The 26,772-nt window shown below is 42.8% G+C and overlaps 1 protein-coding gene across 3 annotated transcripts in view; it reads left to right on the forward strand.

The window, feature by feature from the left end:
- Positions 1-572: 572 nt before the first annotated feature.
- TMEM131 (transmembrane protein 131) overlaps positions 573-26,772 on the forward strand; it is a 178,125-nt gene continuing 151,925 nt past the window's right edge. For 2 of the 3 annotated variants that reach the window (XM_019716511.3, XM_019716512.3), the window contains exon 1: positions 573-1,319. In XM_019716511.3, the coding sequence (XP_019572070.3) occupies positions 1,139-1,319 (181 nt within the window). In that variant the 5' untranslated portion in view covers positions 573-1,138. The remainder of the gene's footprint in view (positions 1,320-26,772) is intronic. The other variant, XM_074332565.2, reaches the window with a different exon arrangement.

Genomic DNA, 26,772 nt, shown 5'->3' on the forward strand with positions numbered 1-26,772 from the left:
AACCAAGCACCTCAACCTAAGGGGGAAAGGATATCTAGGCGGCGTGATGAGATGGCGTTTGATTTGGGCCTTGGGGGAATATGTGAACTAAACGTCTTAAGGATCTTTACAAGGCGGAGAAAGCCAGCAGGGCCACTGGACGCTTTTCTAGAGCACAATCTGCCCCTTTCCTCTGGGGTCACTGCTGCTTTACACACACACACAGCAGAGCGGCCACAATCCAGGGGCAAGAGGGCTCCAGGAAGCACTCCGGCGGAGTGTCTCTAGGATGATTCAAATACGAACAGAGCACGTCTCCGTCGTCCAGGAAGCGCCACCAGCAACTGAACCACGCCCGAGGTAGTCTCCAGGCGGCTGAGAGGCGAAGCTGCGACCCGGGGCGGCGTCACTCGAATGGATTTCCCCCGCCCGGTCACACTCAGTCCTCTGGAAGGCCCTCAATTGCAGCGCGGAAGAAGTGGGCGCAGGTACACGCCGGGGACAGGGGCGGGGCCTCCTCCAGCGCCCCGCAGCCCCGCCCCGCCCCCGCCCACACGCCACGGCGGCTGCGCGGAGAGGCGCCTGGTCTCGACGTGATCGCCGTCACTGCCTTCGCGAATCGTGTATCGCCATCATAAGTCCTGGCAGCCGGACCGGGCTGCCTCTCTCCTCCTTCCCGCGGGGCAGCGGTGACGGGTTGGGGTTGTGCTGCCCCGCCCCGTCTGGCGGGTGGAGCCGTGGGCCTCCGAGAGCCGGTCGAGGGGTTCGGACCCACGGCGTCAGGGGCGGACAGCAGAGCGGAGGGCCCCCAAGGGAACAGCACGGCGGGGGCGGTGCCCAGGGCCGCGCCCCGCCCCTCGCAGGCCAGCGCCGGGAGCCGGTGGCTCTTGCCCGTTTCCAGTATGGCCGCCCGCCGTGTTTGACCCGCGGCCTCTCCGCTTCGACTCCTCGCAGGCGAAGCCGAGGCCGCGGCAGTGACTGACACCTTCGCCCACACGCACGCACGGACCCAGACCCACGCCGTGAGTCCGAGCCCTGGGCCCGCCGCCACTCTCGCCCCCGGCGCCGCCGCCCCAGCTCGGACCACGGCTCCCGCGCCGCCGCCTCGCCGAGAAGGGCCGCGCCGGACCTCGAGCGCGGCGGCCCCCGGCCGGCAGGGATGGGGAAGCGGGCGGGAGGAGCAGCTGGAGCCGCCGCCGCCGCCTCCACATCCGCCGGGGCCGGTCTGGAGCCCGCGGCGGGCCGCGGCGGAGGTTCGCGGAGCGCAGCCGCGGGCCTCCTGGGAGCGCTGCACCTGGTGATGACCCTCGTTGTGGCCGCGGCGCGGGCCGAGAAGGAAGGTGGGTGTCACCGACCGGCGTTTTCCCGGCCCCGCGCTGTCACTGCGTCCTCGCGGAGGCCGCTGCCGGGCTGTGACCGGGTGGCAGGGCCGCGCCGCAAGGGGCTCCGACCGGCCGAAGTTGCCGGATCGAGCCCCGTCCCGAGCCACGAACTTGCCGTTCAAACGCCAGCTCGCAGAGTTGGCAGCACGGAGTTGCTCTTGTTGTCCGTGATTCCTTCCCCTTGTCCTCCCCCTTGTCTCCTGTCACTGCCATTTCAAAACTTCCTGACTTCTCGGATGTTCTTGCCACTTGGCCCACTCTGGGTGGGGTGGGAGCATATTTTTAGACTTGGTAGCTGTTAATAGGCAAATTTTAGGACCTTTTCCCCCCTCGGTTGAGGTTTTAATAACGGCGTGCAAACAGAGCTCACTTTAAAATGTCGTAGTAAAAATAGCGATACTGTTTGGTGGAAGGGTCAAAACACAGCTTACAACATTTTACTTTGAATTTGTTCATACATTGCTTGGAGAGGAATCTTGTTTCTTCAGCTTCCCTCTCCAATATTTGTTTGCACTGTTAATGGTTGTTTAGCTAACAATTTTCTCTATGTAGGTATATAATACAGTTCTATTCTGCTTTCCATTAAGCTATTGAAAGTTTGTTTACATTTTTTTGATTTTAAGATTCTGATTGGGTGTCATTGTCGTTATGTGAAAGACTTTAAAAACGAATGTCAAGTTTCCAGTTTGCAAACCTTTATTTATAATTTACAGCTAAGGGCTGGCCCCTATTTTAAAAACTCATTGGTATTATATGACTGTAAACCGGTACTTTATCAGGTTCAACACTATTTTGTAACCCAGAAGACCGAATCTGTCGTTTTGTCGGTACTACCTGTTTCTGAGCCTAGGGAAGTGAGTCACGGAGCCTTGGTGAAGAAATCACTAAAAGTGAATGGTTTTTAAAAGCTAAGCAAAACTTGTTAGTTTAGCTTTTGTTTCACATTAAACTGCCACTGTAAGAAAATAATTTCTTGCCACGGTAAACTTTAGGGTTGAAGTTCCACTTTATGACTAAAGACACTTGCTTTTTATTGTTACTCAAAAGCACCAGCAAAAGCAAACCAAATTAATGTTAAAGGGCAAATGTGCTTCAGTTTACTATTCATTTTTGTTGAAAACATTACATTCCTTCATTTCACTCTCTAAGCAACCTTAGTCTGGGTTAACATAGGTGGAAATTATTCAAAGAATTTCCACCTATGGGAAGGATTAATTTACAGAGGCAGGGTGATTTCCAGAATAAGATATTGCTGCTTTAGGGCCATTGCAGCCCGGGGTCGTGGTCGTTCATCACTGGTTACACATCTGCAGTTAGTGCATTATTCTTGTGTGCTCGCGCTCCCAGTACAGTCTGGCATGTCGCTGGTGTCTAGTAAGCCTGAAATAGTACAGTAATGTCATGGGCATGTCCCCTGGAGTTTAAAGTTGGCCTCGGTAGGTATTGTGGCCTGACTTTTCTGTTCCTTGGTTACCTTGCACAGTGCCAGGCACAGTAGGCATTTAATATTTGTTTGAGTGAATAGCTATCTTCATGGGCCATTATTAGCACAGGGAAATAAAAGAATGATTGAGTCTAGTAAAACATGAAATTTGTATTATAATATTACCTGGCTGCGTATTTTTCCAAGAGCCATTTTATATGCTATCTCACTGTGAATAGTTCAGTAAACAAATCCCTTTTTTGAGAAATGTCAGCCTAAATTATATTTGCTAATTTTCCATTTGCATAGTTTGTAAGTTTTAGTGCACCTCTCTAGTATCCATAAATGTCAGGGTCAGGTTAGGAGAGTACCTGCCAGGGTGTAAAGTTTGAAAAGATGTGGTGTAATCAGCTAGTGGTCCTGGCGGAATCAGACATCTTGTGTCTGAACAATGTGAGGGTGCAAACTAGCTGTTCAGATACTGATGGTGATTATACTAATAAAGAACACAGGCCTCTGCCCGTCATGAACGCGCTGGGTTCAAATGAAATACTCCTGAAGGTGGCTCCCCAAATGCCTGTGCTTTCAACCTTCCTGCTGACCTAGTATTGTTTTTGTTTGAGTAAGTAGGAGAAATGAGATTGATTTTCTTACGTGATTGTGAAACCCTGAGTTTGGTATCTGGTGGGGCACAAACACACTTGCCCCAAAAGGATGCTGTTGAGTTTCTTCAGTAAGTCTTGGCAGATTGCTGAAGGTAGCTGAGTTTAGTTTGTCCGTTGACACGGGGGGTTTTTCTGTGCTTGCTTTTAAGTAATATCAACAAATTTACTTTTTCAAAGTTAAGATTTACCAGCAATTGTAATGATGTTTCTCTGGGTGTTTTGTATGTTTATGTATTTTTTCCTCCTCTGCAACAGAATTTCACTAGAAAAATCTTCAAAACAAAATAAAACTCGTTTTCTGCTGAAGAAAACCAGCAGAGATAGCTAGATTACCTAGTGTGGTTTTTGATGTTTGGACTAGAGGTTAATTTTCTTAAGCCAGAAGCACGAGCCATTCGAGCCATTCGTTGTCTTAACATCCTATATGGCTAGCATTCCTTTATCTTAACATCCATATTCACTGATGTGTGGGGAAGTGTTAGCACTAGTACAGAGAAAAGGGACCTTTGAGAATGTTTTGGTTGCGCCCTATAGTTTGTAAGGACTGAAAGAGTTGCCAGAGGTAGAAGTTGCTATAATTATTACAAATAACTCATTTATTCTGGATTGGTGTCGAGCTTTTTCTTGAAGCTAAGATCTAGATATTGAGGATAATGAGAGGAGTGTGTGTGTGTGTTTAGTGAAATATAGTGAAAATGTGTGTGAGATTTTAAATGTATAAATTTTTGTAGTATTTTGATTTATAAATCAGCTCATTATGACTAGCAAATAAGAACTTTAAAAAAAAGCATCACATGTCATGTACTATAGTTTTCGTTGTGGAATGGGTTTATGGAAGGCGTGGGTGTCCTTTAATTTATTATAAATAAAAAGGTACATTTTATGTATCTAGTGAGTGTAAAGTTTGATAAATTTTCAGGAATATGGTTGTTTTAGTCTGTGACAATTTAAATTTCAGTGTCACACATATTATTGAAACGGGAGGCCAACCCAGTCCGGGGCTCACTCAGCCAATAGACCGACATAGGAGTTGGTTCATAGAAAGAGCGTTTATTATCAGAGCACCGGTGGTCTGAGAAGGCAGCGGGTTAACACCTCCAAACACTGCCTTCACATTCTCAGACTGGCTGGGAGTAACCTGGGCATTCCTCCAGAGGCTATCCCTCCCTCCGGCAGTGTGATTCTCTGGTGCAGTCAGCAACCCAGGAACAAGGATGGGAGTAGCCTGGTGGACCATTGAGATTGTGATCAATAAACCTAAGTGTATTAATCATAAGTTTCAGGGTAATTTTCTAAAACGGAACTGAGTGAGACTGGGGACCTCAAGCCCCAGGTGAGTGATCTATTGTTAAGCTATAGGTAGGTCAAGGAAAAGTGAGGCCAGGGAGTGTGGAGAAGCATCTACTATGGGGGTGCCAACTGGGCCCTGCTTCATTAGCATTAATTGGTTGTCAATGGCAGGGCAAAGTTTGGCCATCTTCATTAGGACTTTTAAATTTGTTTGCCAGATAACGTACTTTAGTTTCATGAACACATTTTTATTTTAAGGTATATACATGACAAGTGCAGGAGGAGGCCACAGTAGCGTTTTATCTACAAAGCACATGAACACAGCCCTCAGGAGTAAAGGCCAGAAGATCAAAACCTCATTTGATTAGGTAATTTGCCCTGAGATGGTAGAATTGATTAGGAGTTGATACTTTTTTCTAATCAAATTATTACTCTATATAAATGTAAAAGTATTTTTAAAGTGATTTTTTTAAGAGTGAGATGTTTTATTCCTTTATATGACTGCTCTTTAGAGTCTGGTAAGTAGAATATTACTTCATTAATATGCTTTGCTAATGAACTTTAGTTGCTTTTACTATAAAAAAGCCTTGGAATGCTGTAGTTGGAAAATGGTCCTCTTTCTCTTGCTAATGAATGTTTCCTGCTCTTTATAATCCTTGCAGACGGTCCTCATAGACACTGCCAAAAATATTGGCTTCTGGGAGTAGATATAAATCATCTAATTTGTTATCTAGAGTAGTAATGAAACTGCTCTTGGACGAATGAAGGCCCTGCTGGGGGCTTCGGAAGTGCTCCTTCATCTGCCTGTGGCTTCAGCTTGCTGTTTGGCCTTGCCTGACCACTGGGAGGCTTTCCTGGGGCTGAATTTTCCCTTACTGTCTGCTGCAGCCCCACACTAGTGATAGCTGCTTCTTGGGACTTTTCTGCCTTGGTTTCTGGGACTTTGTACTTCTCGGGTATCATCCTGCCCGAGTGACCCGTCACCACGCTCCCGCTGCCCAGTGATGTCTTCCTTCATACACATGTCCAGCAACCAATGCACTCTGCATATGTCCAGAGCTGAATTATCTTGGGCCACCTCCAGTTTCCCAGTTTTTATTAATGTCACGATTATTCTCTGCCACATTGATCTCATTTTTGAGCCTCTACCAGGCGGTGTCAATGCCTGTTGGTCAGCTCTCACCTGTAGTCTCCAGCCTGGCATGCCATAGCTGGCTCTCACCTCGAACTTTCTCCATGTCTGTTCAGTCTGAAATCCCCTGAGTTTGCATTATCTCTGTCACTCATCTGTTCATTTTGATGCTTAATCATGTATTGCCACGTTTAGATACTTAAATTATTTTGTGGATGTCATTCTTCGCCCAGACTGGAATTTCTGTAGGGCAGAACCTCTGTCAACATTTGCAATGTGTACATAGCAGGCTTTCAGTTTGAAATGAAGATTTGCCTAATAACGACCTTCTCCCCCTTCTCAAATTTGAGACCTGGGTTGAGAGTCAAGAGTACAGGTAAAAGTCTGAACTCAGATACAGATATCATTAGGAATTCTGCTGTCATAGGACGTAGAGTGACATTACTTTTTTCTTCCCTACGTATTGCTTTCCCTTGTAACTAAAACGAGTAAGAAACACTTAATCTATACCATCACTGTTGTAACTTTTGGATTTTAGGATTTCAGATTCTCATGAAACCCCAATTTATAGACCATGAAACAGTCACAGAGAAATTAAGTCATACAGGCAGACCTCGGCGATACTGCAGGCCCGGTGCCAGGCCGCCACAGTAAAGTGAGTTTGACCTTTTGGCTGGGGGAAGGTCTGGCAGTCAGTTTGTAGAAGCCACGCACCTGTGAAGCACAGTGCGGTGAAGTGCAACAAAAGGAGGGCTTCTGGGTTCCCACGGTAACAACTGGTGTGTGTGTGTGTGTGTAGGGGGGTGTCGAGCTGGGATTCCAACCCAAGCCGTCTGTCCCTAAGCCAAGCTGTGTAACCCTGAATGAGTCCTGAAGGCTCTGCACCACCTGGAGAAAGAGCAGACCTGCCAGTTGGTGCAAAACCAGTACATTAAATATTCAGGTGAAGTGCTCTCGTTGTTTTTAATGCCCTGACCATCCAGATCACTTTCTGTGGACTTGTTAACCATTAAAAGGATCAGAGGCCACTCTGGGTCATGCACATTCTGGAAAGGAAGCCAAGGAGCTCAGGCCCTATAAACCAGGGAACAGGTGCTTGGTACTGGAAGCTGCCGGTTCTGCTCTTGATGTTTAGGTACCTGGTATATTGCTCGGGTTAGGCGAGGCCTGTTGCATTCTTTGAACACAGCTTAGTTCCACATTGGTGTGACAAGTTGGTCCAGACCTGCGGTACAGTCTCAGACTGGCCCTGGCCTAAAAGGAACTGGAGGTCATCTGAAGGCTGGTAATGGCATCAGCTTCTGAAACTCTTTCAGACAGAGGTCCGGGTTCTCCAGCCATCCCCGTCTGGTGCTCTGTTCTTGTTTATGAGGGCGATTTTGGGTAGGTGGTCATTAGTTTCATCTGTGCTCCTGGGTCAGTTTTCTTTCATACTGTGTGATTGCTTTGGAAACATTTTCAGAAAGCCATACTTTTTGCTTGATTCATTTTGTTGCATGTAAAACCTAGGGCAAAGGTCTATGCCCAAGGTCTGGAGAATCCATGACATGGTCTGTCATGGTAGAGTGTCAAACCTGCTTTGTTTATATATTCCTATGTAATTGTGATAAAAAAAAAACCAAAAAAAACCCCACGTAACTGAAAATTGACCATCTTCAGCATTTTTAGTGCACAGTTCAGTAGCGTTAAGTACACTCACAGCGTTGTGCAACAGGTCTCCAGCACATTTGCATGTTACATAATTTAAACTCTGTACCCATTAAACAGAACCTCCCTGCTTCTCTCTCCCTCCCAGCCCCCGGCAGCCACCATTCTATTTCTGCTTTTATGAATTTGGCTCCTTTGCACACCTCATAGAAGTGAAATCATGTAAGATTTGTCTTTCTGTGACTGGCTTATTTCAATGAGCACAATGTCCTCAAGGTTCACACGTGATGTAGCAGGTGACAGGATTTCTTTCCTTGTTAAGGCCGAGTAATCTACTGTATGTACAGACATTTCTCCATTTTGTTTATTCACTTATCTATCAATAGACCTTTGGGTTGCCTTCATATTGTTGTGACTAATACTGCTGTGAACATGGGTGTGCAAGTGTCTCTGCAAGATCCTGCTTTAATTCTTTTAATTCTTCAATTATGTACCCAGAAGTGGGGTTGCCGGATCATATGGTAGTTCTATTTTTAATTTTTTGAGCAACTGCAATACTATTTTCCATAGCAGCCGTATCACTAACAGTGCACAGAGGTTCCGTTTCCAATCCCTTTAACAGTGTACGAAGGTTCAGTTTCTCCATGTCCTTGCCAACACTTGTTATTTTGGGGTTTGTTTTTTAATAGTCTTTTTTTAATAGTTTTTATAGTGGCCATCCTAATGGATGTGAGGTTTTGGTTTGCATTTCTGTAATAATTAGGGAGCATTGCTGAGCGTTGCTACTTGTATATCTTTTTTTTTTTTTTGGTGTGAAATATCTATTCAAGCCCTTCGCCCATTTTTAAATTGGGTTATTTTTGTTGTTGCTGTTGAGTTGTAGGTGTTCTTTATATATTCTGGATATTAATCCCTTATCAGATAAATTATCTGGAAATATTTTCTGCCATTCCATAGTTGCCTTTTCATTTTGTTGATTGTTTCTTTTGTTGTATAGAAGTTTTTTAGTTTGATTTTATCCCATTCATCTATTTTTGCTTTTGTTGCCTATACTTTTGATGTCATATCCAAGAAAACATCGACAAATACAACGTCATGAAGCTCTTCCCCAGTGTTTTCTTCTAGGAGTTTTACAGTTTGGGGTCTTACATTTTGTATTTTAATCTGTTTTGAGTTAATTTTTGTCTGTCATGTGAAATACACCTGTATCTCACAGGTCCAAAATCATTCTTTGCATGTGAATATCCAGTTTTCCCAGCACCATTTGTCGAAGAGACTCTCTCTTCCCCATTGAGTGGTCTTGGAGCCCTTGTATGAGACCATGTGAGTATATGTATGAGAGGTTATTTTTGGGCTCTTTTCCGTTGGTCTGTGTGTCTGTCTTTATGCCAGTGCATACTGTTTTGATTAGCTTTGTGATATGTTTTGAAATCAGGACATGTGAGACCTCAAAACTTTGTTCTCTTTCAAGATTATTTTGGCTATTTGGGGTCCCTTGAGGTTCTGTATGTATTTTAGGATGGGTTTTTTTCTATTTATGCAAAAAATGCTGTTGTGGTTTTGATAGGGATTGCATTGAGCCTGTAGATTCCTTAAGATATCTTAACAGTATCAAGTCTTCCAGTCCGTGAACACGGGCTATCTTTCCATTTATCGTGTCCTGTTTCATTTCTTTCGGCAGTGTTTTGTAGTTTTCAGTGTACAAGTCGTTTTCCTCCTTGATTATTAAATTTTTCCTAGATATTTTATTCTTTTTGATGCTGTTGTAAATCAAACCTGTGTTTTTGAATAAATGATTTTAATCATTATATGACTAAGAGTTATGAACATGTGGTTATTGATTAAAGAAGCCTACTCTGTTTGAAACAAAAAATTCTACGTGAAGTATTTTCTTAGATTACTTACCTGTAAAATGAAATGTATTTTAAGCCCTTTTAAATTCAACAGTTTGTGACTATTTTCTAAATCAGTTGTGACTGCAAAATATGACAATCTAACTTTAGTTCTTAAGAACTAATTTTTTATATAGTTATAGTAGGTATTAGATTTGGATCAAAGTATGAGCTAGTAAAAAAACTGGCTTAGCAGTAAAGGTTGATAAGTAGCCTAAGCCAAATCTATTAATTGCAAGTTAATTAGCATTTTGCATTCCTGGTATGACAAGGGCATCCCTACTGGAGTTTCAATTAGAGGACCCTTGGTGTGGACCACGTGTCTCCTTGGGTTTTGGACAGGACTGATTGTCCTGAAAGGGGCTTTTCTTTTGGGGGAATGATTAAATTGGATGCAGAAGAAAATTACTTATGGAACAAAGGTGCCCTCTAAAACTTAGCTGTATTTATAAAGACCTTTGAGATGTGGCTTAAGTTTTTCATTCCAAAAGCTACTTGGTAGAGCAGCGTATAAGAGTGTAAGTGAATGTGCTTTCTAAATTGGGCCACTTGCAAAAATGCTTCTCTGAGCTGGTGCCATGGCTCTTCTGGAGTATTGCTTCTTGGTATGCAAATGGGCCTGGGGTAGTGGTTAGCATTACCAAGAGGTAACTTCTCCTCCAGACCGAGTGCAGCAGCAGGGTACCCATGTCAGGGACTTAGGTCATATTTAGAGGTTTACCTTACTTACTGGGGGCTTATTTTGGGTTATGGCTGGAGGAGAAAATGGTTACTGAGAATTGTGTTGAAGAGAGAAAGATGTAAGAAGGAGGAAGCATTTCAGTTTTAATTTTGTTGGAGTCCTAGAGATTCTTGTAAATAAAAAATAATTTCCGAATATTGTCAGTTCCTTCCCAGCTGTGTCTGGGTTTATCTATACTTTACAGGACCACGAGCTTTTGGGCCTTAAGGACTGGGTCATGTTCTTCCTTGACCCCGCTTTTTAAGGAATTCAGCACATTGAGTTATGTCTCGGTAGGAGAAGCAGTGAACCAAAACCAATTAAAGATGAACCAGAAGAAGAAAAAGTATTTCTGAAATGATAATATTTGTCCAAGTTTGATTTTTTTTTTACCATTCAGGAACATACTACAAGTTTGTAATCAGTTACCGCCTACTTTGGTGACGCGTCCAGTTACTTGGTGATGACGGCTGGTGCTTGTCAAGGTCTCTCTTCCATTTGACCTCTGTGCTAACGCTTTGCTTGCCTTGTCTCGTTTAATTCCCACATTAGCCCTATGAGGGCGACGATCCTTCTCTCACCCCCAAATCCTTTCGTTCTTGGCTGTCAGTCCTGCTGGGGGTGCTTGTCTATGATAGTACACCACACAATTTTAATCTCCAGTAAAAGGAGACTGTATAATATGAAACAGTTTTTCCCGTGCATACAACTTAGAGGCCAGTTTGGGAAAACTTTCCTTAATTTCACAAAAATTCAAGTTGAAACAAATGTGATAAAATACAGAAGAGTAAATGGAGAAAAGTTTCTGTAATCTCTCAGGTAGAAGGAGCCAACATCGGTCATTAGTGTTCTACTCTCTATTCCTTCCTCATCTCTTCTCCCCTTGTTTCCTCTCTCTCCTCCTCATGTAAACATAGATGTTGCCAAATTGCCTTTGAAGAAAACTTAACCAATTCACATTTCAGCAATCCTATGTGAGGGTGCCCATTTTCCCACATTGACTGTTACCCTTCTTTTAAGTCCCTGCCGGTTTGGCAAGAAAAGTGATCACATTGTTTTAAATTTTTAAAAATTAGTGTTTCTTAACCATGGTTTTGTACCACATTTGAGTGGTGCAATCAGGTGTAAGATACATCTCAAGTTCAGAGAGAGAGGAGGTGTGGCGCTCTGGCTGGCGTACCAAGATCACATAACCTCAGGAAATTCTGGGTGACTCTAGGCTGTATTCCAATGGGGACCTAAGTCAGATGTGTGTCACCAAGGGAAGAATTCTGGGAACACTGTTCTGCTGTACATGCAAGGAGTTGGGGAACAAGAGCAAACCCAAGCCACTCTGCAGTTAACCTAAGTTAGAGAGGGATTCATGGCCTTGCCTGGGATTCCATGGGAGGTAGTAAGTCGGAAGGTAGAAGTAGTGATTGAGAGTGTGGCCTGGGCTCTGGCCAGCCCGCTTTCTGGCTGGAACTTTAGATAAGTATGGTTACCACTTGGTCTGTCAGTTCACTATCCGGAGAGGGGACAATACTGGCACCTCCCATCATTGAGTTGTTGCAGGTTTCTGAGGGGTAGTGGGTGTAAAACTCTTAGCATAGTGCCCGGCACATAAATTACTCATAAGACTGAACCCTTACACACTTGTTGGCCTTTTGTATTGGCTGATCGTGTCTTGTCAGGTTTTCCACCAGGGGTTGAATTTTTCTTTTTGACTTGAAATGCACACTTAATTAAGGATTTCACATTTCTCCAAGTTTCCATTTGCATTTGAATTTTTTGTTTTAATTTTCAATTTACTGTTATTATTTTAAAATATATTGACCAAATCTATCATTATTTTCCTTTATGGTTTCTGCCTTGGTTGTTATGCCTAAAAATCCCTGTGCGTAATGTTTGTATTCACCAATATATTATCTCTGTGCTTCTATTTTTAAATGCAAATCCCTGCTTCTTCAGTCTATTGATATTAGGTAGGGAATCTATTTTTCTGAAATGGTTAGTTGCATTGACACCACTTACTGATTTAAAATTCCTCTTTGCTTTTGATTAGAATTGCATTAAAATGTTAGACAGATTTGGAACTTAATTGACATTCTTATGTTTTCCATTTATTTTCCTTCCATACACATTTGCACATAAGCTTTAAGTTGAACTATATGAAATTGCCATTTTGTAGGTCTAAAATGATTGAATGACAACTTAGTTAATATTAATAAATATGTATGTTTATGTGTATTACTGCATGGACTGCATCTTTAGAACAATGTTAAGTAAGAGTGGTGAAAAAACCCGGTATCCTTTCATTTCCTGGTCTTTATAGGGTAGTAGCTTAAGTGCTTCATTGTGAAATAGATTGTGGTATATAGTCGGTTGAAATTAAATGTTCTGATAATAGGAAATTTCCTGTATATTTAAGAGCTATTGGGGATAGAGGTGACGTTTTATCAGATGAAATACCTTATGCTTTTTTACTTTAAGCGCTTGATTTCAGCAGTTTGAATTACAGCAGCAGTTCTTAGCACCACCGAGCTCTCTTGGTGAATTAACTCATGTCTGGGTTCCTTCTGGAAAACCTATCTACTGATGCTGACCGGATGTGGGCTGCTAGCAGCTGACAGGCCACTCACACATTTGCCCCTTCCAGTTGATGTGCTCATTTTTCTATGTTGCGGGGTTTCTTTTTAAAACCAAACCTCTTTTAAAAAGTTTTTTGAAATATTTCAGACATTGCCAAAAGCTATCAAAATTATTAGCAACAACAACAAAAAGTAGTTTTAAGAGTAAATTTAACAAGAAATGTGCAGAATCTGAGGAAGACATTCTTGAAGGCTGGGAAGTAGTTACATAGTGATAAGACATTCTTTGTGCTGGGATAGAAGAACCCAACATCATAAAGATGTCAGTTCTAAGTTCACATTAATTTACCCCAAATGCAATTTTAAAATGCCAACACACTGTTTATGGAGTTAGAAAAGTTGATATGAAGGTTCATATGGAAAAATAAACATATAGAAGTGCTGGGAAAAGGCTGAAAAAGAAAAGTTATGAGGTGTGACAAGCACAAGTAATTATTAAGACATACTCTTAAGTCATTATATAACTGCAAAAGTAAGTTGTTGGTATAGAAACAGACAGATAAGTGGAATAGAATATAAATTCCATAAATATACCTAAGTGCATGTGGTTTATGCTAAACACCTGCTTTCTTCCGAGAGTCTGGAATGTGCTAGGCAGAGGGTGCCTATGTGATCAGCCCCCAATAAAAACCCTGGACCCTAAATTAGTTTCCTATTGCTGCTGTAGCAAATAACCACAACTTTAGTGTCTTAAAACAACACACATTTATTCCCTTACAGTTCTGAAGGCAGAAGTCTAAAATCAAGGTGTTGGCAGGTCTGTGTTCTAGAGGCTTCAGGGGAAAATCTGCTTCCTCCGTCTGTGTGCTTCTAGGGTCCTCCTGCATCCCTTGCCTCATGACCCCTTCCTGGCATCACGCACTGTCTTGCTTTTTCCAGCTTCTTTCTCTCCCCTTCACATTGCCTCTGGCCCTCTGATCTCCCTCTTACAAAGACCATTGTGATCACATAGGTGTTATGCCCACCATACATTTTCGTGATTTTTTGTTTAAGCTGTTGATGATTTTTAAAAAGATTTTAAAGAGAGTTACATAGTGTGTGAGTATGTGTATACACATGAGGTTTGACAATTAAGTTCACGAACTTGTTGCAACAATGTTGCTAACCTTTTTTGATAACAGAGGGATTATTCATTATGAATTTGTACCAACTGGACAAACAGTTAACCAAGTTTACTATTTGCAAGTGCTCAAAAGGCTGCATGAAAAAGTTAGACGACTTGAACTTTTCATCAACAATTCATGGCTCTCCCATCATGACAATGCACCAGCTCACACAGCACTGTCTGTGAGGGAGTTTTTAGCCAGTAAACAAATAACTATTGGAACACCCTCCCTACTCACCTATCTGGCCCCCAATGACTTCTTTCTTTACCCGAAGATCAAGGATATATTGAAAGGAAGACATTTTGATGATATTCAGGACATCAAGGGTAATACGATGACAGCTCTGATGGCCATTCCAGAAAAAGAGTTCCAAAGTTGCTTTGAAGGGTGGGCTAGGTGCTGGCATTGGAGCATAGGAGAGTCCTTCGAAGGTGACCATACTGGTATTCGACAATGAGGTATGTAGCACTTTTTCTAGGATCCATTCACAGACTTAATTGTCAGACCTCTTCTGTGTGTGTGTGTGTGTGTGTGTGTGTGTGTGTGTGTGTGTGTACACATTTATTTTATAGAATTAACGTGTAGTTACCATTTCCAGTGATTTTTATCCTTTGGTATATCTATATTTCCACTGAGTATCATTTCCTTCTGCTTGGACGACGGACTTCCTTCAGCATTTCTTATAGTATGTGTCTGCCAAGAGTGAATTCTTTCAGCTCTTATGTCTGAAAATGTCTATTTTGCCTTTGTTTTTTCAGAGATATTTTTGCTGGGTATAGAGTTATAGGTTGACATGTTTTTAAATATCTTTTAGTACCATTTTCCCTGAAAAAAAGACCTACCCAACAGTCAGCTCTAATGCGTCTTTTGGAGCAAAAATTAATATAAGACCCGGTATTATACTATATTGTATTATGTTATATTGCATTATAGTATATTGTATTATATAAGACCTGGTCTAATAGTAAAATAACACTGGGTCTCATATTAATTTTTGCTCCAAAAGATGCATTAGAGCTGATTGACCAGCTGGGTCTTATTTTCAGGAAAAAACGGTACTTGAGAGATGTTATCTTGACTGTCTTCTCCTGTGCATTTTCTCATGAGAAATTTGATGGCATCCTTATCTTTGTGCCTCTGTATGTATCATTTTTCTCTTGATGGTTTTCAGATTTTCTTTGTCACTTGTTTTGAGCAATCTTGGTATAGGTTTTTCATGATTTTTGTACTTAGGGTTTATTGAGTTTCTTGGATCTGTGGATTTATAGTTTTCTCTAAGTTTGAGAAATTTTCAGCCGCTATTTATTTTATTTATTTATTTATGTTTATTGAGGTGACAATGGTTAGTAAAGTTACATAGGTTTCAAGTGTACAATTCTATAATACACATTCTATATATCACATTGTGTGTTCACCACCTGGAGTATTATTTCTTTAAATATTTTACCTGTTGCCCTCTCTCCAACCCCAGTTTGGGGCTCCAATTATCCACATACTGTGTTTCCCCAAAAATAACACCGGGTCTTATATTAATTTTTTTTTTTTTTTTTTTTTTTAACAGGTGGCAAGAAATAATTTTTATTTCAAATTAAGAACTGACACATATAATGTATACATATATTATATATAATTTATGTTTTTAAATAATTGCTCTAACTTTTAGAGTCCAAAATTTTGTAAATGTAATTTTTTTTTTTTTTTATTAATTAGTTTCAGGTGCACAAGACAAAGCAAAACTTAGACATTTATCATTTATATCCCTCACACTGTGTGAACCCCCCTCCCCCCATCCACTATCCCTCTGTACGTTCCCAAAACCTCTCACCTTCCCCTTATCCCCACCCCCCCGCCCCTCTAGCAACCCTCTGTTTTTCCCTCCATGTTTCCAAAACTGTTTCTGATTAGTTCATTCACTTATTCTTTTCTTTAGATTCCGCATATAAGTGAGATCATATGGTATTTGTCTTTCTCTTTCTGACTTATTTCACTTAACATAATGTTCTCTAGGTCCATCCATGTTGTTGCAAATGGTAAGATTTCTTTCTTCTTTATGGCTGCGTAATACTCCATTGTATAAATGTACCACAGTTTCTTAATCCAGTCATCTACTGATGGGCATTTCGGTTGTTTCCAGGTCTTGGCTATTGTATATAGTGCTGCAATAAACATAGGAGTGCATAAAGATTTTTGAATTGGAGTTTTGGATTTCTCCGGATAGATACCTAGGAGTGGGATTGCTGGATCATAAGGTAGTTCCATTTTCAGATTTTTGAGATATCTCCAAACTGTTTTCCATAGTGGCTGCACCAATCTGCATTCCCACCAACAGTGCACCAGCGTTCCCTTTTCTCCGCATCCACGCCAGCACTTGTTGTTTGTTGATTTATTGATGATAGCCATCCTGACTGGGGTGAGGTGGTATCTCATTGTGGTTTTTATTTGCATTTCTCTAATGGTTAGTGAGGTTGAACATTTCTTCATATGTCTGTTTGCCATCTGTGTGTCCTTTTTAGAAAAATGTCTCTTCATGTCCTCTGCCCATTTTTTAATTGGGTTGTTTGTTTTTTTGGAGTTGAGTTGAGTGAGTTTTTTATAAATTTGTGATATTAACCCCTTATCAGATATATCATTGGCAAATATCTTTTCCCAATCAGTAGGATCCCTTTTTGTTTTATTGATGGTTTCCTTTGCTGTGAAAAAGCTTTTTAGTTTGATGTAATCCCACATGTTTATTTTTCCTCTTACTTCCCTCGCGCGAGGGGATATATCAGTAAAAATCTTACTCCGGGTAATGTCTGTGAAGTTTCTTCCTATATTTTCTTCTAGGAATTTTATGGTTTCAGATCTTACATTTAAATCTTTAAGCCATTTTGAATTTATTTTTGTATGTGGTGTAAGGAGGTGATCCAGCTTCATCTTTTTGCATGTGTCTGTCCAAGTTTCCCAGCACCATTTATTGAATAGACTGTCTTTACCCCACCGTACATTCTTGCTTCCATTGTCATAGATTAAGTGGCCATATAGGCATGGATTTATTTCTGGACTCTCTATTCTGTTCCATTGATCTATGGGTCTGTTTTTATGCCAGTACCATGCTGTTTTGATTACTGTAGCCTTGTAGTATAATTTGAAGTCAGGTATTGTTATACCTCCCACTTTGTTCTTATTTCTCAAGATTGTTGAAGATATCCGGGGTCTTTTGTTATCCCATATAAATTTTAGGATTATATGTTCTATTTCTGTGAAAAATGTCGTTGGTAGTTTGATAGGAATTGCGTTGAATATATATATTGCCTTAGGCAGTATGGACATTTTAACTATATTAATTCTTCCTATCCATGAACATGGTATGTGTTTCCATCTATTTGTATCTTCTTTCATTTCTTTCTTCAGTGTCTTATAATTTTCTGAGTACAGATCTTTTACTTCTTTGGTTAAATTTATTCCCAGGTATTTTATAGTCTTTGGAGCAATTGTAAACGGAATTGCTTTTTTAATTTCTCCTTCTGATGTTTTATTATTGGTATATACAAATGCAACTGATTTCTGAATATTAATTTTGTATCCTGCTACTTTACTAAATTCATCTATCAGCTCTAATAGTTTCTTGGTGGAGTCTTTAGGGTTCTCCAAATATAGTATCATATCATCTGCATATAATGACAGTTTTACTTCCTCCTTACCGATTTGGATGCCTTTTATTTCTTTTTCTTGTCTGATTGCTGTGGCTAGAACTTCCAGCACTATGTTGAATAGAAGTGGAGAAAGTGGGCAGCCTTGCCTTGTTCCTGATTTTAAGGGGAATGGTTTTAGTTTTTCCCCATTGAGTATGATGTTAGCTGTGGGTCTATCATATATGGCCTTTATTATGTTGAGATATGATCCCTCTATTCCCACTTTCTTAAGGGTTTTTATCATGAATGGCTGCTGAATTTTATCAAATGCTTTTTCTGCGTCAATTGATATGATCATATGATTTTTATTTTTCATTTTGTTAATGTGGTGTATCACATTAATTGATTTGCGGATGTTGAACCACCCTTGCATACCAGGGATGAATCCCACTTGATCATGGTGTATAATCTTTTTAATATATTGCTGAATTCTGTTTGCTAGTATTTTGTTGAGGATTTTTGCATCTATGTTCATTAGCGATATTGGCCTGTAGTTTTCTTTTTTTGTGGTGTCTTTGTCTGATTTTGGGATCAGGGTGATAGTGGCTTCGTAAAAAGTGTTTGGGAGTCTTATATTAATTTTTGCTCCAAGAGACGCATTAGGGCTTATGTTCAGGGAAACATTGTTGTCGTGCGGGAGACCCTGCTCACTGCACCATGTGTCGTGCGGGGCGGCCTGCGGGGTCTCAGCTCCCTCTCCCCACATAAGAACGCAGGATGTGGCGAGGCCAAAAAGGAACACCCACAGAGCCATAGATAGGGGAGTCACACCACTACAGTCTCACTGGAGGCTGGAGTCACACGACCTGCAATCTGCCGTCCGCTTCTCTGCCTGCCAACCAATCGACTCAACTCTCAACCTCCCAACCAGCGCCGCTGCGGCAGTTATATATGAGTGGCCAATTGGCTAACCGGCTACAGCTGACGGCCATCTACTACCCAAGCCAGGACCTTTCCACGTGTGGCCGAGAGCCTGGAAACTGCTCTCTGGGACTCTGTCCCCACAACCATATTACTCAGCATAAACCTGATCTCACAGTTCACTGTACTGTTTAGTTTTTGCATTTTTCTCTGTTTTTCATTTTGGGTAGGTTCTATTGCTTTGCCTTCGAGTTCCTTAGTCTTTTCTTTTGCACTGTCTAATCTGCCATTAATCCCATTCAGTCATTCAGTGTATTTTTCTCTTACACATTGTGGTTTTCATCTCTAGAAGTGTGATTTCAGTCTTTTTTGTATCTTTCATTTATCTACTTTTTGATGATATGGAATACATTTGTCGTACCTTTTTTATTGTTTTGTCAGCTAGTTTTAACACCTGTGCTAGTTCTAGGTTGGTTTCGATTGATTATTCTCCTCATATTGGTTCATGTTTTCTTACCTTTTTGTGTGCTTGGTAGTCTTTAATTGGATGCTGGACATTGTGAATTTTACTTTGTTAGGTGCTGGATTTTTATATTCCAAAAATATTGTTGAACTTTGTTCTAAGATGCAGTTAAGTTTCTTGGAAACAGTTTGAGTTTTTTTGGGTCTTGCTTTTAAGATTTGTTAGGTGGGTCTAGAGCAGGGCTCAGTCTAGGCCTAATTAATTATTCCCCATAGCTGAGGCAAGATTTTCCTGAGTACTCTATCCAAAATCCCATGAATTATGGGTTTTCCCAATTTGACTGGTGGGAACAGGCACTATAACTGGCTGTGTGTGATCACTAGCCACTGTTCTTCTAATCCTTTTGGGTGGTTCTTTCCCAGCCTCAGGTAGTTAACTTACACACGTGTGCTGATCAGTACTTTGCTGAGTACGTGATGGAGTACTCAGCAAAGTACCGATCGGCACATGTAGTGCTGTAGTTCTCCAAGGCAGCTCTTTTTTTCCCTGGTATTCTGCCCTGCAGACTCTAACTGCCTTGTTTCCCTCTGGTCTGTCAGATTGTCTTATCAACTCGGTGAGTTCCCCAGGCTCCATCAGTTCCCTCCCTGCGCGGGGTCTAGTAACGCTCAGAGCAGTGAGCTGGGGCAATCACAGGGCTCACCTTGTTTGTTTCCCATCAACGAGGGATTGTTGTCCTTAGTTGGCTGATATTTAGGGTCTCAAAACTCATTTCACGAATTTTGTCTGAGTGATTATTTCAGGTGGGAGGGTACATATGGACCCTATTGTTCCGTCATGCCCAGAAGAAGCAGAAGTCTAGACATCTGTATCAGTTATTATTCTTCAGTATAACCAGTGTCATTGTTTTCACATGTAAACTCCCAAACCTCCTACTACAGAAAAATTTTGGTAATTAATACCAGATACCGTAGGACGGTGTATTCGTTTTCTATTGCTCGTATAACAAATAACCACAAGCTTAGTGGCTTAAAACGGCACTAAGTTGTTCTCATACAGTTCTGGAGACCAGAAGTCTGAAATGGGTCCCACCGGCTAACTCAGGTGGTATCAGGGCTGTTGTGTCCTGTATGGAGGCTCTAGGGGAGAATGACTCTTCCAGCTTCTGGAGACTGTCCACATTCTTTGGCTTGTGGCCCCTTCCCCCATCTTGAAAGCCAGCAATATCTGGCCAAGTCTTCTTATTCCGCCAACTGTCTGTCCTCCCTTTTCTGCTTCCCTCTTCCACTTTTAAGGATATTGGGCTCACTCACGTAATCCAGAACAATCTCATTATCTTAGTCAGCTGATGACAGCCTTACTTCCATCTGCAATTTTAATTCCCTTTTGCCTGGTGGCCTAACACAGTCACAGGTTCCTGAGATTAGGACAGTGACATCGAGGGAGTGGGGGAACATTTCTCTGATTGCCACAGATATGTGTTTTCACCATCCTTCTCTTCTCAAGTGTTTTTCTTTGTACAGTGAAGAAAAATGAGCAATGAAGGATTTTCTTCTTAACCTACACATATTAAAAAATATTATTAGAGGGGCGGCCGGTTAGCTCAGTTGGTTAGAGCATGAAGCTTAGTAACACCAGGGTTGCCGGTTCGATCCCCACATGGGCCAATGTGAGCTGCACCCTCCACAACTAGATTGAAACAGCTGTTTGACTTGGAGCTGATGGGTCCTGTAAAAATACACTTAAAATAAATAAAAGTTAAAAAAAAATAATAATAACTACTTTTTAAAAAGATATTAGAAACTGTAAACCTACACTTTAAAAAATGTGTTATATATGTAGCTTGTCTATCCTACATAATATTTAGAGGTAGTTTAATTTCAGATACAATTTAAATTTTAATTTTTGTGGATTACTTCACAAACTTGTGATTTGAGAATTTTCTTCCCATTGCATCTGGCAATCTATAGAAACTCCTCAAGTTTGTGTAGTAGATTATTGCTACAAATGTAATTTTTGGCAGATGTCAACCTACCTTATATTTCAGTATTTTTTTCTTCTTTAAAACATAATATTAGGTTGGTGCAAAAGTAATTGTGGTTTTTGCAGTTATTTTTAACCTTTTAAACCTCAATTACTTTTGTACCAACCTAATAGTATCTATCCCCGTCCTCATTGATCACAGTTACCTTCTTGTGTGTTTTGTCACTTGTCACCCCAGCAGCTGGTTGGTCACTCCTTGTGTGTGTTCTCTCAGGCCTTCAGCATTGTCATCTCCCACGTGTCAACAATTCCAGTGCTCTGACAAGTGTCAGTGTTGTAGACGCATGTGTGCTCCCTGACCTTTACCCATGACTCTTCAGGAAAGGTTATGTGTACTTGATAGAGTAATCTATGTGCAGCAGATCTGGTTTTCACTTTCCCTTCCACAGCTGTGTTTGTGTTGTATTTGACTCCCGTCTTTCTCGTATGTCTAAGTGAGTGTTAGTGGAATTCTAAAGTCATTGTTTAATACAATATTTCTTCATACTACTGAAGCCAGAAGTCAGTGGGCAAAATGAATAATAATGCAGGGTGGTGATACAGATTTGAACACATTAAACCCAAAACAAACCAGGCCTCTGTCCATGTAAGGTCAGAGGGCCACTTTGTAGATCATGCAGCCGAGCCAGTGACACGTGTTCATGAAGCTCCTGCGTTGCGACGTGCGTTAGCACTGCCTGGCAGGGAGGTCCAGGATGAAACTGGCCACAGCACTCAGCGCTTTGCTCCGTGGCAGGAAGAGACCTGGGCTGTCACCCTTCTCTGGCCACAGTTCTGGGACCTGGACCTGGACTGGCTGAGCACCTGTTTTTCCACCTGGTCAGTCTCTGCCTGGGGTCCAGTGCCTGGTAAATAGACAAGGTCAAGGCTTTGCAGAGGGATGACTTTTTTTTTACATATTAGTTTATCATTTACGAGCTGTGTGTGTCCTTGGGCCAAATTGTTTAATTTAATTGTGGGCTTTTCTAGCTATGAAATGGGCATACACACACTTAGTAGAGTTGTTCAGCACTTTCCATACTCACATGCTGGGTTTTAATATCTTTAGAGGGACTTCCTACCTTTAAACATTCTTTTATTCTTTTTCTCTGCTATTTCCTTTGGCCTGTGTTTCTAGTTACATCTTCCCACCCTCTTCACCCAGGGAAAGACACTGTGTCTGGAGCTTCTGTCTGTTGGATCAGCCCTTCTTACCCCCATGCTCCCTACTAAGAAGTTGCTTGGGGGGCAAAGGAAGCCTAAGGACACACCCCAAAGAGGTAGTCATTCATTCCTTTAGGGTGTTGTTTCGTTTTACTAATGTATGCAATTTTTACATTCTATTCCATGCTGATTTCAATAGAAAACCACTTTTTCTGGTTCCCAGCGCACATTCCTGGAAACCTCTCCTCACTGGCTGCAGCCTCCCTGTTAAAGTAACCCTCTGTCAGCCAGAGGATGCAGTGAAGTGATGCCAGGGCCTGTTGGCAGAGGGTGACTGACGTGGACCCTCGTGAGGCCCTGCTCAGCCCAGCCTCCGACATGAGAGGCGCTGAGGAAGTTAGAGAAGTGGCAATTTGCAGGACTTACGAACCTGGAAGTGAAGGCTTGGGGTGGGTACCAGCCACCTGCGGGAGAAGGTGTTGGCTCTCGGTTTCATGGTTCTGCCCTGTCGGTTTTTCCCGCATCACTTGGTTCTTTATCTGAGCAGGTTGTATGCTGTGATATATGAACAATCTTCACCAGATGGGTGTGTGGAGGTGTTTCTGATCATTGCAAAACGAGTGCTCGCAGACCAGGAAGAACAGCCTAGGCAGAGGGGTACCAGCACAGACAGGTACACTCAGGGAGAGCAGAGAAGCCCGGAAGTGTCATTGATTCGATTCTGGAAAGGAGATGTCTTCGAAAACATAAGACAGGCATCTGTGTGTCTGTAGACAGAGTTAGGGGAGGGAAGAGGTAACTGGCTGGCAGAGGGAGTCTGTGGGAGAGGGCAGGCCGGGGTAATGGGGGGGGGACAGAGAGGACTAAGCAGGTGAGCTCCGCCTGGGGCCCGGAGGAAAGTAGTGATGAAGCACCACTATCTGTCTCAGCCTCCCACCGCCCACTGCCACCTACCCCCTGGGTCTCTCTAGGGCGCTGGCCTTAAGATAAGCACTGTATCCTGGGTGGTTTCTCTTCAGAGCCTTGGTACAGTTGAAAATGAAAGTCTTAACGACACATGCTCGGTAGTCATAACACATCAACAGACTGTGCCTGAGTGAGTTGTCATCTAAATAACATAAGTGATGTCACATCCTCTGGTTCGGACTGGGAGGCTGGCTGGGGTGGTGAGTTGGGGAAGGGGTCCAGGCCTCCTGCTGTTGGCAGCCGGGAGGCGTTGTGCGCCGGTCTGTCTGCAGCGCACAAAGTCAGGTAGGAGCTGCTGGAGTCCGTCTTGCGCTGTGCAGGCTGCCCCGCCAGCCATGGCAGCGCTGCTTTTGGAAGATCTGTGTGGGTGTCCAGACAGCTCCCTTCTGAGGGGGAATTCGTTTTCAGAGGCCTCCGCACAGGGAGATGGCAGTGCCACTGTCACCTGCATTGGTCCTGGTCCACAGTAGGTGCTGGGTAAACACATACCGATAGCTGATTCACGATCATCTTTGTGTTTCCCTCAGACCTTCATGCTGGTTTCATCAGCTATCAGGACTTAAGACGTTTAAACTCCACATTGAAGTTTTTCTTCCTTAAACACAGATCCTCTGAGCACTTATCTGTAGTCACACTTCAGTTCTTACTTGGTCACCAGACAAGGCTAGATGCTGGCAGATTCCTTTGTGACTTTTTATTCACTGGGTGCCATGTCCTAGGCTGGGTCTAGAAAGCCAGAGGCACAGTTCTCATCCTGCACAAGTCTGCAGTGCAGTGTGTCTGTTAGGCACAGGACCGACTCTGAGCCATAGCTTCCGGGGTGGCCAGGAGAGGCCAGGGCTGTGGGCAGGACTTAGGTGCACTAGGGGGGTCTGGGTTGGGGCAGAAGACCTTAGCTGGGACCACCAGCAAGGACATTCAGTGTGATCCAGTTCACACATCTGTTATCAAGACCACTTCTTCCTTACAAGCAAGTTGTTGACCTTCGAATAATGCTTTTGGGGTCCATAAGTAAGGAGGCGCATTGAAAACTGACCTTGTTCCGAGTGAGCAGTCCCTTTTGGGGTCCTAGGCTTCACACTAGCTTTGTCACAATGTGTCTATGTCTCAAAGAGGGAGTTTTGGATTTCTTTCCCCTCCTTTCTCCCTCCTACTTTAAAAAACACAAATCTAAAGGTAAAAATGACTTAAGACATTCCAACAGGATAAGCTTTATATAGGAAGACAGTGTGGTTTGATAAAAAGAAAAGCATGGAGGCTCTGGTACCTACTAGCTATGTAACTTTGGGCAAGTGACTTAGCCTGAGAGTCTGTTTCCTCTTAGACTGAATGAGAAGAAAGTTATTTTATGAAGTGTTGAGGAGTTCAACCCAATGGTTTGAGAGTGCTTATTAAATCTGCCTACCATCACCTTCTCTCCAACCAACCCTCTCGGAGAACTCCTCGTTGAAAGCTTTGTATTAGCAAGTATACAGTTTTTAATTATAGGTGAGTTGCTAATTACCTATTAAAATTCCTATTTCCATGTGATCTTTATACTTTGATTTTTTTATTCCCCTCTCCTTTCTGCCAGCTGGTCTGTACGCAGGGAATTTAAATAAATGAAGCCGCCTAAACCGTCCATACTGTAGTCACATGAATAAATTCCTACACTGTCCTGCTTTAGGTTACACTTCCTGTTCTCTGTCAGCGTGATTCTCTCATGCAGCTAGTATCTACTGAGTACTCTGCTGAGTTCTGGAAACAGGTTTATGAGGAAGGCATAGTCGTTACTCCCAAGAATTTCTTGTTAGAGAGCCGGGCATAAGCAGATCATTACAGGGTAGGGTTAAAGATGCGGGTCAAAGTGTGTGTACCCCAAGAGGGACTGCGCTGGGCTGTATAAATAACGCTGTGTTGGTCAGCTTGCATAGTGGAGAGAGCAGTACTAGTGAGGTAGGTGTTTGGTCTGGAGCCACGTAGCCCAGGGGACAGAGAGCTCCAGGTCTGTTCAGCCCACTCTTGCCACCCATCTAATCCAGGTGCCCTTGTTCGTTGTTTCAAGTGAAGGACAGGTGTGACTGAATTCCCACCCAGGAGCGCTCCCGGGAGAACTTGGGCAGAGCCAGTTCACGTCTTCCTGATAGTGACCACATGGGGAGCCTGGCTTCCTGGCCCTGTGGAGACGAGACCGACAGCTGACATGGCATGCCACCTTGCCTGGGACCTTGAGCAGCTTAGCTGGCCCTCATGCCTCAGCTACCTGATATGTGTTGCTGGGGCTGGTAGCAGCACCTCCCTTCCAAGGCTGGTGTGAGGACGGAATTGGGTCATCTCTAGGGTTCGGCATGTAGTCATGCCAGAGGGGTGTTCATAGCGTGTGCGGTGCAGACCACCTGTGACGACCCAGCTGCCAGGTGGCGGACACGCAGATGGCCCAGGCCGACTCCTTGGTCTGGAGGTATTTCACGTACTCACCTCAGTGGGCATTTATTGAGGGCCACAGAGCGTGTCAGACGTGGGCTCGGTCATGGAGACCTCAGATGAGTGAGAGGTGATCCTGTCCTCAGACAGTTGGTGCTTTTTATCCGCATTGTACTCTTTGCTTTTCCAAAATACTTTTAAGACCAGGACACTTAAATCATTAGATTTGAAAAGTTGAAGAAATAAGATAATTAGAAAAGGATTCTCTCTTTTAAAGAAAAATAGCAGGTATTTAAGTAAAATCGCCCCTTCTGGACCTTATTAACCACCCCAGAAAGACTTCATCTGAGTTGATGGCAGACATTGTCCAGGTTTAAGGTCTGAATGACTTTGCAATAAGCAGAGAACAAGTCAATTTACAAGGCTTCCATTTTCAGTGTACACACTGTGTCAGCCTTAGTAATCAGCCAGTTTAACCACATATCCACGAAAGAAATTTGTTTTATTTCAAGGGAAAAAATGTAGGTACCCCTGTCAAGTTTATGATGACAGTTTAAATTATAAATTAAATTTGATAATCTCACATGGAAAGTTTTTCTTTAATTACTAATTTTGCTTTTGATTATTTTTTTTCTTTCGGCTCTGCTCACTCTTTCTTTTCCTGAATTTTCCTGACATGACTGTTCTTTCTCTGCTCACTGAAATGTTTAGATCTAGTTGAGAGAGCCACACTGGAGAACTTGGCTAATGCCAAGTTCTACTTGGTGTGAATTTCAGAATTGTGTTTGCATTGTTTCTCCATGGGCAGGCAGACTAAAGAAAGGGAGAAGCCAGCTTTTGGAATTAGCCTGTCCAGGGGTAGGCGACACTCACTGGAGAAGTTCTTCAAGTTTCTAGAAGCAGTAATTTTCATTACACTCGGGAATTTGTAAACAGTCTGTGCAGCTTGTCAGATCAAATGGGTTGGTGCCATCACAGGGCTTGTCACACCATCCCTACTCATCATTGCTGGTGTCCGCTAGGTGCTTAGCTGAGTGGCCCGTAAGTGGCACTGACAGGAGGTGCTTAGTGACTGGTGGCTGTTGTAACCAGAAGTGTACATGGGATTTCTAGGTGACAGGGCTGGGGCTTTGAGGCCACGAGTCAGTGTTCCCCAGCCTTTCCTCATGGGACTCAGTAGTGTGCACTTGGTAATTTCACCGTGGGGTGGATAACGTCTCCCCATTTTAGAGACTAGCACCATCCTTCCTGGGACTTGCTGGGATTCAACACGAGTCGTGCGTGCGTGCATGCGTGCGTGCGTGCACACTGCTGAGCTCAGTGCTCGGCAAGTGGTGTGAGACGGGAGTGAA

The sequence above is a fragment of the Rhinolophus sinicus genome, chromosome 2, assembly GCF_057876585.1.
Source record: "Rhinolophus sinicus isolate RSI-liver-muscle chromosome 2, RSI-T2T, whole genome shotgun sequence".
Lineage (NCBI taxonomy): Eukaryota > Metazoa > Chordata > Mammalia > Chiroptera > Rhinolophidae > Rhinolophus > Rhinolophus sinicus.